This window comes from Raphanus sativus, chromosome 5 (genome assembly GCF_000801105.2).
Source record: "Raphanus sativus cultivar WK10039 chromosome 5, ASM80110v3, whole genome shotgun sequence".
Classification (NCBI taxonomy): domain Eukaryota; kingdom Viridiplantae; phylum Streptophyta; class Magnoliopsida; order Brassicales; family Brassicaceae; genus Raphanus; species Raphanus sativus.
Window position 1 is genome coordinate 13,857,701 of NC_079515.1, and position 17,749 is coordinate 13,875,449.

General features: G+C 33.6%; 1 protein-coding gene and 1 long non-coding RNA gene across 5 annotated transcripts; both read left to right on the forward strand.

Moving 5' to 3' along the window:
- The first annotated feature begins 906 nt into the window (after positions 1–906).
- Positions 907–4,608, forward strand: LOC108860150 (zinc finger CCCH domain-containing protein 18-like). 2 transcript variants are annotated; one of them, XM_018634056.2, is made up of 9 exons: positions 907–993; positions 1,103–1,152; positions 1,236–1,279; positions 1,443–1,515; positions 2,179–3,061; positions 3,238–3,662; positions 3,747–3,884; positions 3,977–4,079; positions 4,145–4,608. In XM_018634056.2, exons 5-9 carry the CDS (start codon positions 2,211–2,213, stop codon positions 4,239–4,241), a joined length of 1,614 nt encoding a protein of 537 aa, XP_018489558.1. In that variant the 5' UTR covers positions 907–993; positions 1,103–1,152; positions 1,236–1,279; positions 1,443–1,515; positions 2,179–2,210; the 3' UTR covers positions 4,242–4,608. The 2 variants fall into 2 exon arrangements, with proteins under 2 accessions (XP_018489558.1, XP_056866176.1); XM_057010196.1 differs by lacking the exon at positions 907–993 and having other exon boundaries at positions 1,020–1,152; positions 1,236–1,351.
- Positions 4,609–11,787: 7,179 nt separating this feature from the next.
- Positions 11,788–15,665, forward strand: LOC108861811 (uncharacterized). Of its 3 annotated transcripts, XR_008934407.1 has the most exons (5): positions 11,788–12,123; positions 12,336–12,419; positions 12,636–14,891; positions 14,970–15,144; positions 15,245–15,665. It is a non-coding gene; the product is annotated as an uncharacterized LOC108861811 (long non-coding RNA). The 3 variants fall into 3 exon arrangements; XR_008934406.1 differs by having other exon boundaries at positions 11,788–12,419; positions 15,245–15,664; XR_001950913.2 differs by lacking the exon at positions 12,336–12,419 and having other exon boundaries at positions 11,790–12,123; positions 15,245–15,663.
- Positions 15,666–17,749: the final 2,084 nt, after the last annotated feature.

Sequence of the window (17,749 nt, forward strand, 5' to 3'; positions counted from 1 at the left end):
TAATTAATAAAAATATGCACTATTATTATCATAGTAATATAATTAATGATGTGAGTTATTGTTAAAATAATATAATAAATGAAATTGTTAAACTAAGTAAAATATGAAAATGAAAATAATGCAATATTGTTATCCATGTTTCTAAACAATTTAAATTTAGACTACTATTCATGTTTCCAAACAATCTCAATGTATACTTCATTTTTAATAATATAGATAATGGTAAATCGTAATCCCTGCACATACGAGTATGGTGGAGACCTAAAGTTTATCAACTGGATATACGCGACACGACTATGTTAATATGCATTATCCTTATCCAAAACACACAATATGTGCACCCCATGTACATATAATACTCTATATGTTTTTTAAATGAATGTCATTTTGACATTTTTACTGAGATTAAAAATCTGACGAAAATATATATATAAATTGTTATTAATTACACTTATTTGATCAATAGTTTTTGAGATAAATAAAATATTTATAAAATTAACGCAGTTTACAATTAATTTTCAGTTGAAAATAATAATATTTACATTGAAATTATAAAGTGATATTTTTGTGTAATAAAAACAATGTTAAAATGACACCTGTTATGAAATAGGAGGAGTACAAAACAGTTGAATCCTTAAACATGAAATATGAACCGTTCATTAATAAAAGAGAAATAACAAAAAGTCAAAACCACCAAAAATTTCTGATCTTACGGTTGATTCTTAACTGTGATTTAACGTAATTAAAAAGTCTAAAATCCCAAGGTTTATTCCTCCAACTAAGTCCCGATATTTGCTGTAACGATATGGAATGGAACTAGTTGTCAAACAAAGTTTTTTCATTTAAAAAACAACCAACTCGCAACAAGAATTGGTTTAATTTACAAAATTCAAATTATGTACCTAGGACTTATCGTTCCTTCTCTCTGCCATGATTCCCTGAAAGATCTTATTCCGTTTTACAGTTACTGTATGTTTGCAAAGATTAAAAAAGGTTTAAAGTAATCAAAATAATTGCACGATCTCCCATTTGTTTTCGTTCTACTTTTCTATTTCCATTTCTGTTTACCTTTGTTTTTAAAAATATTGTTCTTCTCTTTCAGTTGTGGTTCTCACGCTCTTACGATAATTAATTCAACAATGGAATTACAATGTGAGTTGTTTTATTGAATTTAGTCTTTTGAGTTTTCTTCGCGCACTGACCTATTCATTTTTCTTTATTTTTACAAAATCCAGGTTTGTCCCAGCGCCGGCACTGACCACAATTGTCATTAGTATTGGTACTTGTGATTAAGTGGTGTTCAATTTTTAACATTTACACCCAAAAAAAAAGTGGTGTTCAATTTTTCAAAGTTTCGTTTTCTCTCACATGGACAAAGATCATTAACTCTGTCTGGATTTGTGTTAAACGGATTTATTTCTCACAATCATTTTCATTTATAGAAGCACATTGTTGAAGAGAAACGCTGAAGGCATATATATGATCGAGGAAATTCACAAACAGATCCATTAAAAGGTTAATCATCTAATTCTTCTGGTTTGTTAGTCAGCGTTAATCTTTAGATAAGAACCCTTCTCGTTATTTTGCTTTCAGGTAATCCATTTTCTAGTTTTCTGAATCGCTGTTATTATTCGATAGAGTTTACATTATTGAAACATAGACTATTTTGAGGCAAGATTTTTGCTACTTTTTCTTGAATTTTCGATGTTGTTTCTTAAATAATATACAAAATATTTCCTCCAAAAAAAAAACAAATATACGAAAACCCGAAAGACTCGGATAACATACTAGTGGTTTTGTTAAAAAAAACATACTAGTGGTTAACATGAACAGTTTGAGTTCGTTTTAAATAAAGAGAAGAGTGGATGTTAAATAATTCTGAAAGTCAGATAGGAACTGTATTTCTCGGGGTCAAATGTTGGTTTGTCTGTATAAGCATGACTTAGATCTAACTAATCTCGTTGTTTTTCTATCCATTACATTGTCTTTTATCATTGACTCAACGTAAATCCCATTTTTGTACCAATATTAACATGTGCGGTTTTGAGTGAGTCTCACTCTTCTCCTTTTTTTGGTCTCAACTTGTCGTTATGTTACTTTTGATTCATCCATTCATATTAAGTGTTTTACTAAAAGCTTGTGGAATAATAATGAATTTTTGTATGATTTGCTTTACAGAAGAAGTTTGAGATAAGACCATATTATTGGAGATGAATTTCACAGAATCGATGAACGTCGTGCACAGCAGAATCCAACATCTTGAACCTGAAAATGCATCAAAAATCATCGGTTATCTCTTGATGCAAGACCATGGGGACCTTGACATGATCCGTCTCGCCTTCTGCCCAGATTCTGTGATGCATTCCATGATCAACTTCGTGAAATACGAATTAGCTAAAGATCCTCGTTACAACAGCCCTCCTTCTGATCACGTTCCTACTCTTAGTTTCGGATCATTTACTGGTTCATCTATCCAGCCTCCCTCGGTTTCGGTTTCGGTTTCTCCTCCTTTGAGAACCGGTTATTGGGAGAACTCAACCGAGATTGATTCGTTGCATAACAATGTTCAGTTCTTGAACGTTGAGGATTCTATGACGAGCCCTGAGTTCTCTAACGGCTTCTTCTCTCGAGATCATCAATGCTTTCCTTTAAGAACAAGCAGGAGATCACCGAGTTTACCCGAGTTTCCGGTAAAAATATGTCACTACTTCAACAAAGGGTACTGCAAACATGGCGACAACTGCCGGTACTTCCACGGTCAGATCATTCCGGAGAGAGAGGGTTTCTCTCAGATGTTTAATCCAAACAACTTAAGCGACGAAGAGCATGTTGTTTCACCCGGATCACTTGAGAAACTAGAAGGAGAGATCATCGAGCTGCTCAAATCCAGAAGAGGCGCTCCAATTTCCATTGCTTCATTGCCAATGATGTACTATGAAAAATACTCTAGGACCCTTCAAGCTGAAGGATATCTCACAGAGTCACAAAGACATGGCAAAGCTGGCTTTAGCCTCACCAAGCTTCTTGCTCGCTTGAACAACACCATCCGCCTCATTGACAGGTTAGTTAGTTAGTTAAATGGCTGCGAGTTTTGAGGCCCATATTTTTTTTCTTGATCAAACGTTTTCAGGCCCATATAAAGTTTTTTTTTTGATCAAATTTAAAAAGGGGTGCAACAGGAGATAAAGTTTTGTTTCTTTGCTAATGTTTCTTGGCAAATGCAATCTTAATTTACAGGCCTCACGGCCAGCATTCGGTCATATTAGCAGAAGATGTATCGAAGTTTGTGGAATACATGGGAGAGAGAAACGAACATGGAGCCATCCTTGCTGGTTCCAGGCAGATTTACTTAACCTTTCCGGCAGAGAGTAGTTTCACTGAACATGATGTCTCAAACTACTTCTCCAAATTCGGACTTGTTGAAGATGTGAGGATTCCTTGTCAACAGAAGAGAATGTTTGGATTTGTAACATTCGTTTACACAGAAAGCGTCAAACTCATTCTTGCTAAAGGTAATCCTCATTTCATATGCGGGGCCCGTGTTCTTGTCAAGCCTTACCGGGAAAAATCACGCTCTAGTCGATACCTTGACAACAACAAGCCTCTCCACAGGATGCGGTATGGCTCTCAATACATTGACAGAGACTTGGAGATGAACACATGTTAGTGTCTATTAAACTCAAATTATTTTGCACTAATATTTGGTTTTGTAGTTTTATTTAACTGTTTTTCTTTGGTGTTTTAAGTGCCACCACGAGTTAGCGAGAGCTCAAGACTAATGAGAAAGCAGTTCCTTGAGGAACATGAGCAATCGGTTTCCAAGTCTTTACCTACCAATTACTCTTATCTTGGCTTCTCCGATGACTTCAAGCTAACATCAGATGGTAAATATTCTATTACATTGCAGAAACTATAGATTCAATTTTTTTTTGAAAAAGAATTGTAGATTCAATTGCCTAACGTTTTTAATTTATAGTGGAGCAAGAGGAACAAGTAGGACGGTTGAGCTATCTTCTGGACTATTTAAACACCGAAGAAAATGTCATGAACATAACCACAAACTACAAAGACACTGATCGGTACGCAATCAATAAGATCTTAACAAACACACATTTAGATATGATGTTTTGTCGTCTTTGTTCAGGAGAATCCATTGTGATCCTTTGGACAACCAAGTCTTGAACCTACCAGAGAGTCCTTTTTCTTCCCTTTCTGGGAAGGAGATTTCGACAATTACCTAGAGATGAAGAGATTAGTATCTAACCAAAATGGAGAAGAAGATAGAAACATAAAGGTTAGAGGAAATTCCCAAATATCTAATAATCATCAGTCAGCCAAAAAAGACTTCTTTGAGTCCTTAGCATCATTAGCAATAACGGCAAAGAGAAAAAACAAGGTGACAGACACACAACAAAGCTGTTTTCTTTTACAACAACATGAGCCTAGCAGTTTACATAAAGTACAGGGGGTTTCATTAATAATTGAATCTTTCAAAAGGTTTACTTATATGTTTTCATTCTCTCTTATCAACTTTATGAGGCTGATAGATCATATCTCATTGTAACATATGACAATCATTCTAGTTATAAGAACCAAGGTTTAATGTATGTGGATATAGTTTCTACAAGTTTTACTAGAAATTACTGTTATCAATTAACATTGTCTCTCGTCCATATAAGCATACAAATGTTTAGTTTGATTTTGATAAGGTAAAAGTTAAATACATGTTTTTCTTCCATCATCTGTAGGCTACAATTTCTATACGCAAGTTTGGAACTAAATAGTATGCTACACGCCACGATTCAAAATAAGAGAAAAACATGTTATACTATTTTAGACATCAAGTAAATTTTACACTGATTATTTGAATTCAAGTATTTTGTATTAATTATGTTACAACTAACGATGACGTATATTGTACATAACATCCATATTTAGTTTATACATACGTGTTATCAACTACGCATCACAACAAACTATGATAAACTATTCAATTTTTTCTCTTTTTTTGGTGAAATAAACTATTCAAAATTGTTAACAAAGACTAAACTTGACCGTGTAATAGTTCAATTAGATAAATAAAAAACGATCACTTCCTCCTTGAAAATCAAGCTTTTCAACTTTTTTTTTCCAATGTATTTTACTATTTTCACCTCTAAAATAAAAAAACTTTATAATAAAGATAAGAAATGCTCCAATGTATTTTTTTTAAAATAGTAATCTTTATTTATAGAAAAAATAGAAAAATAATATAAATAAAGAAAAAATAGAAAAATCTTGATTATAGAAGAAAAAATAGAGGTGAACTACAGTGAACTCATCTCTATCTACAACTATCTGTAGGTCATATGCAAAAATAATATTAAACTAGACTTTAATATGTGCACCACGTGAATATGTTACTTTAATTTTTAATTTTTTTAGGTCAAAATATTACTTTAATTTTTAATGTATAATATTTATAACTTTTTTCGACTAGTGAGTATTTTTTATATGTTTTTGTTTGTTCATATTGTATTGCTGTTAAATATATAAATATTTGAGATATTAGTTATTTATCATTCAATTCGATCATTTATATATTTTGACAATTTTTTTAAAAATCATATTATATTTTTATGACTCTGAAAAATTAATATGTTTTAATAATTACCAAAATATATATTTTTACATTACCAAAGTTTTTATGGTTTGAAATTTATATATTTGCCATCTGTGTGTCCCACCATTTATTTTATATGCTAAATAAATTCCAAAATTACAACAGTGATAAATTCTATTAGTTTGATGCAAAATATTAAATTTATTTTTATTATTTAATTTAAACATATTTTGTAAATATATTTATATGGGATGATGTCTGGTTTGATCCGTGCGTCCATTGTGTTTTGTTTTACATATTATACTAAGTAATATTAGTTGCATATCATTCATAGTATATATTTTTAATATTTGTCCATTTTAAATAGTTTTTAGTATAATAGTCTTATAACTTATATTAATAAATTTATTTACTTTTTGAACCTCAGTTGTATTAGTCGTTTCTTAATATATATTTACTTTATTGCATTTGAATTAGATATTTTTCATAAATAATAATTGATTTTCCTACAATTAAATTATATCTATATGGTTAGCTAAGAGTAAAGATTGAAATTGAAAGATTGACATTTTTTTAGCTTGGTGTTAAAAAATAGACATCTTTTGTTTATGGTATTGTCTTAGAAAAGAAATATTCTGATTTTTTTTCTTATAATCAATTTTTTTATAATTAAATGTACTAGGGTTTTTAACGGGCTACGCCCGGGTTTGTTCAAATACGAAATATCATTATATTTAATGTATATAATATTGTCAATTTTATAAAAATATAAATAATAAAGTAAAATTAGAAATGAGTGAAACTCACAACTTGTTGTTTCAAAATCTAAAAATATATTTGAGATGATGATCAGATGAATAAATAGTTAGTTCATCAGTTATTATCCAAATACTCATTAATCTTACATATTTGGATTCACTTGTAAACCGATTGTTACTAACAATTAATTATAATGTTTTGGTTTGAAAATCAATGAATTTGCATTTTTTACCTGTAACTGAATTTGTGCGTTAGACGCAACTTGCATATTATAAATTTAGTAGTGCAAAATGTATATTATAACTTTTTAAGAGTTTTTGTGTTGCTATTTATCTTACTTTGAATTTTCTTCATTAGAAGTATCGCTTTGCTAGAAAGTTTGTTTCGGTTCCATGCGTGTTTCATATTTCATTTATCTTCCGTATTAATTTTTTCTGTGAAGTTCAATTTTGTTGGGAGAACTTTTTTTTTTTTTTTTTGATAACCGTGGGGGTTCCCAGGCGGTAAGCCCAGACTAATCCCCACGAGGCCTTCCATCCGGGCACGCACGGTTATAGGCGGGAAGGTGGCCAAGGCGACTCGAACCCAGGGCGGGCACTCCAGCTGGAGTTCCATTACCACTAGGCCAAGAGCTCTTGGTTTTGTTGGGAGAACTTTTGTAACACGTTTTTTTAAATTGTCTCTTATTAGTGATTTAATAAAATCCTATTAAGATTGCCATAGTTGAGTAAGTAGCTTAGATAGTGTTTTTAATTTGTGCTATTCTTGAATTCACTTTCGTGATTTGCTTTACAAATAGAGTTCAATACCAGTAGAAAAAACAAACGATCTAAACAAAAACAAAATTTGAAAAAGCAAATCACGAAAACAAAATTCAACACCAGTATGTGAATTTAATGTCCAGACATCATAAGAAACTTATGTTGCTTAAACATATTAAACTTGACATTCAATTTTTCAACTTTCAAAACGTAATATTGTATGTATTGACTAAAGTTTCATCAATTAAATGTAGGAAAAGATAAATAAATGAACTCGAGCCTCGATAGTATTTCCTTCTTTTTTGAGCAAACACTTTGATAGTATTTCCATAGAAAATACTGCTTTTTGTATCTAAAATGCTAAAATGCTTAAAGGTCCATTGAGCTCTCATTAGACTCCATGAACATCTAATGATTTTATGCTTAACACCAAACTTTTGGACATCTGATGGATTGCTTCTCTTTGATTTTTGATGTCCTTGATCAAATTTGCTGGGAAAAGGTTTGGTCAAACATGCTTGCCTCCTCTCCAGATATATAACATCTTTGTCAGGTGTGGATGTCTTTCCAACAACTTTAGTAGACTTTCAATCATCTTTTAAAAAATCTAGTTTTGTTGATTTCTTCATCGACGCAGCCGATGCACCTCGTTTGGAAGAAAGTTTTACCTGCCAACCAAATATACATTATACATGATATAGAGGTACCTGAAATGTTTATAAGCTAAAAATGATCACCGAGCGACTTTCAAAATAAAAAAAGGGTGGGGATAGGTTGGAGTGAAGGGGAAGAATATATATTATAGCATATTCTGAGACTAAATCACGACCTTAGGGCTCTAACTCACAACCCAGAGCTCACGTTAAGGGATATATGTTTTATGTTTGTGTTGTGGTTTGTATGAACAAGTTAATGTTTTATGGGTTTTGAAATTAATTTTTATTTGAATTTTTAATAATTTAGATTTTATTATTACAAATATTCGAATAAAATATTACATTTATAAAAAAATCAAATCGTAATTATTATAAATAAATTTTCGGATAATTAGAAAACTAATTAATAACACAAAACATTTGCTATCTTTGCTAGCAGGAAAAAAATAATAGATTTTAATAACTTTTACTCAACGTTATTATAAATATCAACAATTGCATAGCAGACACCGCTATTGTTATACGATTAACTATAGCATAACCTAAAACCGCAATTAAAAGTGCCAGACTTTTTATAACGGGTGCTGTCAGAGCGTTGAAGGAAGCGCTATGCTTGTTTCCGCATAGCGTTTTCCGTTTGCTAATACTACCCATATTTCCTGTAGTGATTAGTTTCTGATTTTTTTTTCTATATCCATTTGCCAATGCCTACATCTCTTTATTAGAGAGTGAAGAGTTGCAACCAAAAGTTGCAACCAAAAGTTGCAATGGTTAAACCAAAAGTTGCAAATATTAATTAAGAGTTGCAATGGTTAAACCAAAAACTGCAAAAATTAATGAAGAGTTGCAATGGTTAGTTAAAGGGTTACAATGGTTGATCACCAAGAGTTGCAATAATAAATATGGTTATTCACCAAAGGTTGCAATCATCAATAGTTGCAATGTTTTATTTATATAGTTGCAATTGTTCATACAAACAATTGCAATAGTTCACATGAAACATTACACCCATTCACTTAAATATATAACATTCCTCCCTCATTTAAGTGTAATCATAGATTCATTAAATAAATTATACATATATCAAACTCATGCATAAATGAAATGTTCGAAGAATTGAATTTCCATTTTAGTGTACTACACATTCCAAATATCCGAGAATCAGGATGTCCTACCGATTGAATCCTTCAACCCATTTTGGGCACATGAAGATAAAACACATATGTGTTTCCACACTACTCTAAATGTTTATACTTGACACTACTATAAGCCATGAGTCCCTATCCATTCTTGAGCGCATACAAAATCAAGTCCCAGCTTATTGAAGCGGCATCACTTCACACTCATATAGGTAAATACTTTCAGTCATGCATCTGCAAATGCATTTTTTAAAGTATTTATTAAGAATAATATTTCGACCTAGCTCTTTCTTGCAGGTCCAATAACATACCTTGGGATGAAAAAAAATGCTTCAATCTTTAAGTGTAGGCTTTCCACATTGAATTCATCTTCTAACGTCGTATTAGAGGGGAATTGGATATCCCACAACTAAAGATTTCAAATGGACTTTATACCCATCCCTTTAACCGACTTAACCACCAAGTCCCTAGCTAATCTTTTCGTCAAATGATCAGCTAAATTTTGTTGAGACCGAACAAACTCTATCGTAATCACCCCGTGAGTGATCAGCTCACGTAGATGACTCACGGACTACGCTATATCTAACGCCCAGGTGTCTGGACTTACCATTGTACACTTGGCTATAGGCCTTAGCCAAGGTAGCTTGACTATCACAATGGATAGAAATTGTGATACTGGTTTCAGCCACAATGGAATATCGTACACTAAATTTCTTAGCCATTTTGCTTCTTTACCATTAGTTGCCAATGCCACGAATTCCGACTCCATAGTCGAACTTGTAATGCAAGTTTGCTTCTTGGAAGCCCATGAAATGGCACCTCCCCCAAGCAAAAACACCAACCACTTGTAGAAGAATGATCTTCTAAGTTGGTATTGGTAATCCAACTTGCATCTGAATATCCTTCTAGCACCGAAGGAAATCCGACATATGTCAAACCATAACTAATGGTTCCTTTCAAATACTTGAACACTCTTTTTAAGGCTTGCCAATATTGAGTACTAGGATTACTAGTGTATCTACTCAACCTCCCTACAGCGTAAGCTATATCTGGCCTAGTTCTCGTCATGGCATACATTAAGCAGCCAATAACTTGAGAATACTCGAGTTGTGATACTGCTTTCATGTATTAGGCATAAGCTTCACACTCGGATCCATGGGAGTGCTAATTGGAGAACAATTCTCACAATTGAACTTCTTAAGAACTTTCTCAATGTAATGAGATTGTGTCAAAGATAGTCCTTCGTTTACACGTTTGATTCTAATTCCAAAAATCACATCCTGATCTCCCATATCCTTCATTGCAAAATTTGATGACAAAAATGCTTTTGTAAGCTCTTCTTGTCTAAGGTCAGTACCAAAGATCAACATGTCATCAACATACAAGCAAATGGTTACTCCGTTTCCAGATTCATCAAATTTGATATATAAACACTTATCCGCTTGGTTTAACTTAAAACCATTTGATAAGACAACCTCATCAAACCTTTGATGCCACTGATTAAGTGCTTGCTTTAACCCATACAATGACTTGATCAACTTACACACCTTAACTTATTACCAGGCATAATAAAACCTTCTGGTTGCTTCATATACACCTCTTCTTCCAAAGTACAATTTAAGAACGTTGTTTTAACATCTATTTGGTGAATCACAAGGTTATAAATTGTTGCTAAAGAAATTAATAATCTTATAGAAGAGATCCTAGCAACTGTATCGAAATAATCAATTCCTTCCCTTTGTTTAAAACCTTGAATAACCAATCTTGCTTTAAACTTGTCTATTGTTCCATCAACTTTCATCTTCCTTTTGAAGATCCATTTGCATGCTAAAGGCTTGCAACCAGGTGGGAGATCCGACAAGATCCAAGTATTATTTCCCATGGTGGAGTCCATCCCATCATTTATCGCTTCTTTCCAAAAAGTAACATCTTGAGACTTCATAGCCTCACAATAAGTTCTTGGATCATTATCAATATGATAACCGTATGAGTGTTGGAAACCAATCTCATCTCTTGATCCTTCAACTAAATATGTTTGAAAATCAGGACCAACTGATTTCTCCATCCTTCTTCGCTTGCTCCTACGGAGCATATGTGACATGCCAGGAGGCAAAAAAGTTTCGTCTCCTTTATTAGTTCCACTTGAACTTGGAACTAAATCCTTTGGCATAGGTATAGATGAAAATCAATTTTCATCAAATATTGCATCTCTTGATTCAATTACAGTGTGAACTGCTACTGAATCATTAGGTTCTATTACATAAAACCTATAAGCTTTGGAATGCTCTGCATATCCAATAAAGATGCAATCAATACCTCTCTCTCCCAAGGTTTTAATCTTGGGTTGGAGTAGTCTTACAACAACCATACATCCCCAAACTCGAATATAATTCAAATTTGGTTTTCTCTTATACCAAAGTTCATAAGGGGTAATTTTGTTCATTTTATTAGGTAATCTATTTAATAAATAGCAAGCCGTTAACATGGCTTCACCCCAAAATCCATCACTTAATCCCGAGTAAGATAACATGGAATTAACCATTTCTTTTAGGATTCTATTTTTCCTTTCTGATACACCATTTTGTTGTTGTGTATACGGAGCTGTAGTTTCATGTATAATGCCTACAAACTGGAAATATACAGGATCATAATACTCTCCATCTCTATCGGTGCATAACTTCTTAATCAAACCACTTTGTTCCAATTCAACCTCCGTTTTCTAAATCTTAAATTTATCTAAGGCCCCATCTTTACCATGTAATAAATACACATAACATAAACAAGAATAATCTTTATATATAAAAGAGGGTTTTATCACTCCTCCTTGTGCCACATAGGATGCCAGCATGGAAATTCGAGCTACCTCGCGCTGACACGTATCCCATCCGCATAAACCACTGCGTTTCATTTATTCTCTTTTCTGTTGGGATTTCGTCGTTTATTTAGTGATGGGCTGGGAATTTAGTCAATTTTTTGGTCCGTGTAGAAGGGTTCGCCTTCTAACCTATTCTGCTTGATAGAAGAAACGAAGGTCGTGTCTGCTCTGTGTGTGACGGCGAGTCAGTGACGCTTGCGATTCATCTCACGATTGAAACAGTCTGATTAATTAATTTGTGATTAATCTCATTGATTCATGCCTCCACGATGTGTCTTCAAAGTGTTGTTTGGATCTTATAGCCGGTGGTGTGGTTTCAGTATAAATATGTGTAAGGTTCCTCTCCTTAAACTCATCTTCTCTTCGTAGATGGGAGATTAACTTGGTTCCAGTTTATGGGAGATTAATTTGATTCCAGTTATGTTTTTTTTTATTTTGTTTCAGTTTACCAACACTTTTATTCATATATCTTACGGGTACGGGAGATGATCAATAATTCGATTTTGTTTGTTGATTTTGTTTCCACCTGTTCATGTATTTCAGACACTCATCTCAAGCTTTTAGCAGATCATGCTCGCTGTCGCAGACATGAATATAAAAAAAGCTAAAAAGGATAATCATATTGCTGTAGGCTCAATCTTTTATCTCCTTTGATTTGAGTGTTTCTCTTCTCTGCAAATTTAACTTCATATGTCTTTGATTTGACAAGGCGTGAGGTTGTATTGCTCTACCAACAAAGTTTCTAGATAGAAAAGTTTTCAACTTTGAAATTTCTTTTGTGATAGGATTTTTTTTTATGCTCAAAGGTTAATCTTATTACTTCATCATGCTTCTGTTGTGTAGGTTTGAGCTAGGGCTGTTCAATATGGCAAAACCGAACCGTACCGAACCGAACCGAACCGAAATAGATAATGTGGTTTGGATTTGGTATATACCATACAAACCGAATGGATATAATTTTCTAAAAACCGTAGGATTTGGATATGGTTTGGTATATAACCGATAAAACCGAATAAACCGAATAAAACCGATCAAAAATAGAAACATGTAAGTATATATTTTATAACGACGTATGAAAATCATAAGTTAATTTGTTTGCTAATAACTATTACCATATTTTTATACTAATAAAGAAGTCATGATTTGTAAAATATTTGAAGTATAATTAAATACAATTCATCGCAACCGATGCTTCTTATTTTTTTAGTTTTTTTTTGATATTTTTGCTTTATTTTAGCATTGACTAAATTGAAATAAAAATTATAAATTCGATGGACAACAATTAGTAGAAATTCTTCACACTTTTTTTAATCTATAAATGAACAGAGATTCGTGTTCGATCGAAGAAACATGAATTTGATGAACGCTAAATATGGAAGAATAGAAAAATTTTCTTTAGTGCTTCGGTTTGTTTTTAGCTTTTTACTTTTATTCAAAATTTTGAGCTTTGATTTTAATTTTAGATTTGATTATTTTATTAGATGGTATAAGCGTTTTTTATTTTTTTGTTATTTTATTTAAACATATAATATTTTTTAATAAATACCTGTGTTGACAACATGACTCTAAAATTCATATAATATGATCACAAAATAAAGAATTATGTTTTTTGGTATAAAACCGAATAAACCGAAAACCGACAGTATATAAACCGAACCGAACCGAAGTAAATATGGATTTAGAATGGTAGTTGTATTTTACTAACCGAAATACCGAAAAACCAAAAAAACCGAACCGAAACCGAACCAATATCCGAATTGAACACCCCTAGTTTGAGCAAAGTAGAAATCTAATCACTGGTTTGTCCATACCTCTACTCAACTTGTACATAAATTGGATAGCTAAAGAAGAATAAAATGGAGAATGCAAAAGCTTGGGTAAAAAAGCTAAAATCTAAAGACAAGGTAAAACAGAAGGAAGCAGCAGCCGCCGCAGCAAAAGAAGTGTAACATCCCGAGTTGTGATATACGGAAAGGCTTAAGAGAATTGATTTGGCTACCTATGTCACCAAAGTTGACTTACTTTTTCCGTCACACATCCGTTTAGAACTCCAGAGTTAAGCGTGCTTGGGCTAGAGTAGTGAAAGGATGGGTGACCTATCGGGAAGTGATTCGCGATACCGTGTAAGTGAGGCCAAAGCATGGGGAAAGGTCGGGTGGTGATTGCAGGGTCAGTAAACAATGATTTCGAGCCTTGAGAAATTAACGACCGATCGTCAGATAGGATGGGGCCCACGGGCTGAGAGAGCGGGCGTGGATGGCCCATTAGCCGTGGGCAGGTCGGGGCGTTATAGGAAGTGCCAAAGCCACCTGGTGTAGGTGAAGGAGCGCTTTCAAATGTAACCAAAGAGAAAGCTGCTACTGCTAAACTTTATATTAGGGCTGGCAAAAAATCCGAACCCGAAAAACCGAACCGAACCCGATCCGAAAAAGTAGCACCGAACCCGAACGGAAATTGATTAAATATCGGAACGGGTCCAAAATTTCGGTATTTAAAGAACCGAAACCGAACCCGATCCGAACCGAAATATTTTGGGTACCCGAATGTATCCGAAATAAATTTATATACTTAAATATATACATTATTTTTATATATAATGTATATTAAAAATATTAAAAATATATAAGATACCTTTAAGTTTCCAAAATACTCGGAAAATATATGCAAATAGTCAAAAGTTAATGTTTAAAATAGCTAAAGTATACTGAAAACACCAAAATAGTTAAATATCTATTGATTCTTTTTCCAAATATTCAAAGAAAACTAATTTATATGTTAAATTAAGGTATTTTGACATATATGTTATGAAAATTTATATGTAATATATTATCTTTCTTATAGATTTTGAAAATTTAAAGTATATAATGAATTTTGAAAATTTAAAAACATTTTAAATGGGTTATTCGAATCCGAACCGAACCCGAACCGAAATTTAGAAATATCCGAATGGGGCTGAAATCTTTGATCCCGAAAACCCGAAAACCCGAAACCCGAATGGACTGAACCGAAACCTGAATGGGTACCCGAACGCCCAGCCCTACTTTATATTGAAAACCATTAAAAAATACAGATGCAGAGTCTCCAGTAAAGAAAACAGCGGTAAAATGGTTTCATTCTTACGTTTTCATGATGAACTTCCTATCCTTATCCTTATGCTCTTTTTACATTTTCATGCAGCCGCAAAATGCTAGAAAACAAATTAGCCACTGCATAAGTCTCTGAGGAAGAGCAAAACAAATTGCTAAAGGATTTGGAGTTGAAGGAAACTGAGTACATGCGCCGTCAGCGGCATAAGATGGGAGCTGATGACTTGGAGTCTTTGACAATGATCGGGAAGGGTGCATTTGGAGAGGTTTGCTTCTTCTCCTTTATTTTGTTTTCTCAGCCTCTTGAAAGTTCTCTCTGATGCATCATTATAAACATCAGTTTTATGTTTGACTCTCTATTTGCAGGTTAGGATATGTAACCGATGATCAAAGAGATCTATAAAGAAGAGTTTTGGTGATGTATCAGAGCTTACAAATACCATGATATCTTAAATACCTAAGAACTGCTCATCCAGACGGATTGATAGCCCAAGCAATCCAACGTTCCTGATGTTGGCGAAAAATTCCCAAGTAACTTTAGTGGAGGCAGGAATATAGACTCTGTCACCTATCAACAGTCTCTTAATATACATTACGCATGACATTCTTTATCTTTTGAAGAGAGAAATAGAGGTGTATCAGCTGCAGGGATTTGGCTAATGTATAAAAAGGTAATTTAAAAGATTAACATATGAGCACCTATGTATAAAAAAATTATGAGTGTACACAAGGATTTGGTTAATGTATTTTTTTATATAATATTCTTTCCATAATATAATTCTTCTTCTTCACTGCATATTCTTCTACTCAAGTCATTAGAAAACTCAAAATATCAGTTATAGTACCATTTTTAAGAAATAATACAAATAAAATTTGTTTCAATTAATAACACTTGGATCATCAATTAATATGTTAGTTGCACGGAGTAAGTTTACAGCAACTTATAAACCACCGAATTAGTGTATTGAATCAAAAATGAGCCCACCACAACCTAAACAAAATCATTTTCCGAGACTGTTTCCAATCGATGTGGACACAACAAAACAATCATTTGTGTCCTAAAGACTGTCAGTATTTACACGTTAAAGAACGTTGAACTCTTCTTAAGAAAACAAATATTTTTTTTGGTAACAAAATCTTTTTAAGATGAACTCATTTAATGAAGAACATATATTTTTCCTTTTGGCTAAAGCATCCAGCAGATAAGAAAAAGTACATGTGCAAAAGGATGAAGAAAGAAGAAAAACAGGAGGACTCTTTTTACAGAAATAGAACAGATCATGTTAACAGAAAAGAACAGCGGTCAATAGCAAGTAGATCAAGTGTAACTACAGCTAGGTATGTCAAATTTGTATTGGATATGTACGAAAGAATAATTCCGTACCTTTAATAGTTTAGTATCTTTGTTGTAAATGCTATTTTTGTGTTATAAAAATATATACCGTTAGGCAATTTTAAAATTATTTTCATTGTTTTGTCTACCAAAATTTTTAATAATAAAACTTTCTTTTTTAGGTGTTCCAAAAAAATTTAAGACATCCAAAACCTATCCTCATCAACGAGAGGATAAAATAACAAAACAACATAAACAAAAAATAGCATTTCAATCACAAAAAATACCTCAGAACATACTTTCATTTCTCTCAGTGAACGGAGACACAGCGTAAGCATCAAAGTGGACAGTTCTTCTGCTATCCCCGATCTGATTTTTTTAAAATTTTAATATCAGTTTATGTTCAGGAAATACAGTCAGTTAGTTGGTGACCTTATTACACTTACTCAAAACATCGCCTACGGATCGTCGCATCCTAACGTTTGTATACTCTATCCTCTGTTTTGGTTTTTTTTTTTGAGCAAACAGAATATATTAAGTCGAAAACAGATGGTTCAGTCTACAATCAAGCAGGGGAAGAACATGAAGCTAGAGCCGCTTTTGCCAATAAATCAGCTTGTACATTCGCTAAACGCGGAACAAAAACAAAAGAGATAGAAGCGAGGGAGCTAGCCAAAACATGAATGTCATGGAGCAAACCTCTGAGAGCCACATCCTGTCCTTGAGTCTTCAAGAGTAAAATGAGGTTCTTGGAGTCCGAGTTAACAGTAAGACTGCTAACATGATGAGATACCGCTGCCGTGATAGCAGCTTTAACCGCCAGAGCCTCAGCCACAAGAGCCGAGGGCACGCTACGCCGGTGTGACGAAGAGCTTTCCACCATGGAGTTTGTAGAGTCTCTAAGTTGCCAACCAATCCCACAATTGCCTGTCGTAAGGTCCCACGCTGCATCTGAAAAAGTAAACCACATACAAGACTTCACATTAGGATCAATGGGTGATCGGACCACATTTTGTGGTAAGGAAGGCTTTGAGACAAGTGTCTGAGCCGCCATCCAAGCTTTAGCATCAAGAACAGCTTTTAAAACTGTGTTTTCATCGGTGAAGACTTTATTTTCAAACACCAACTGGTTTCTGTTGATCCAGAGGAGCCACAGAATCCATGGATACAGGGGCGTCGTTCCTAAGCCAACTGGTGGAAGATTAACCATACGGCGACATTGAGTTAACAACTCTGCCACCGATCTGATACTCTGCGCATTTGGTTTGAAAGAACAGGGAACTAAGTCCCAGACTCGTTCCGCGTAAGGGCAAGAGAGTAACACATGGAGCTCTGTTTCTCTATCCCCACAACGCTTACAGGTAGGATCCACCGCTATTCCTCTTTTCTCCAATGCTACTCCTGTCGAGAGAGCTTTACTTGTTGCCTTCCAGAGGAAATGTCGGATCTTCGGGGAAGTTTCGACCTGCCATATGCATTTTTTCCAGCTGAGTTCCTGCATCTCTGGATCACCATTGTTGAGTTTTGCAGTCGCATAG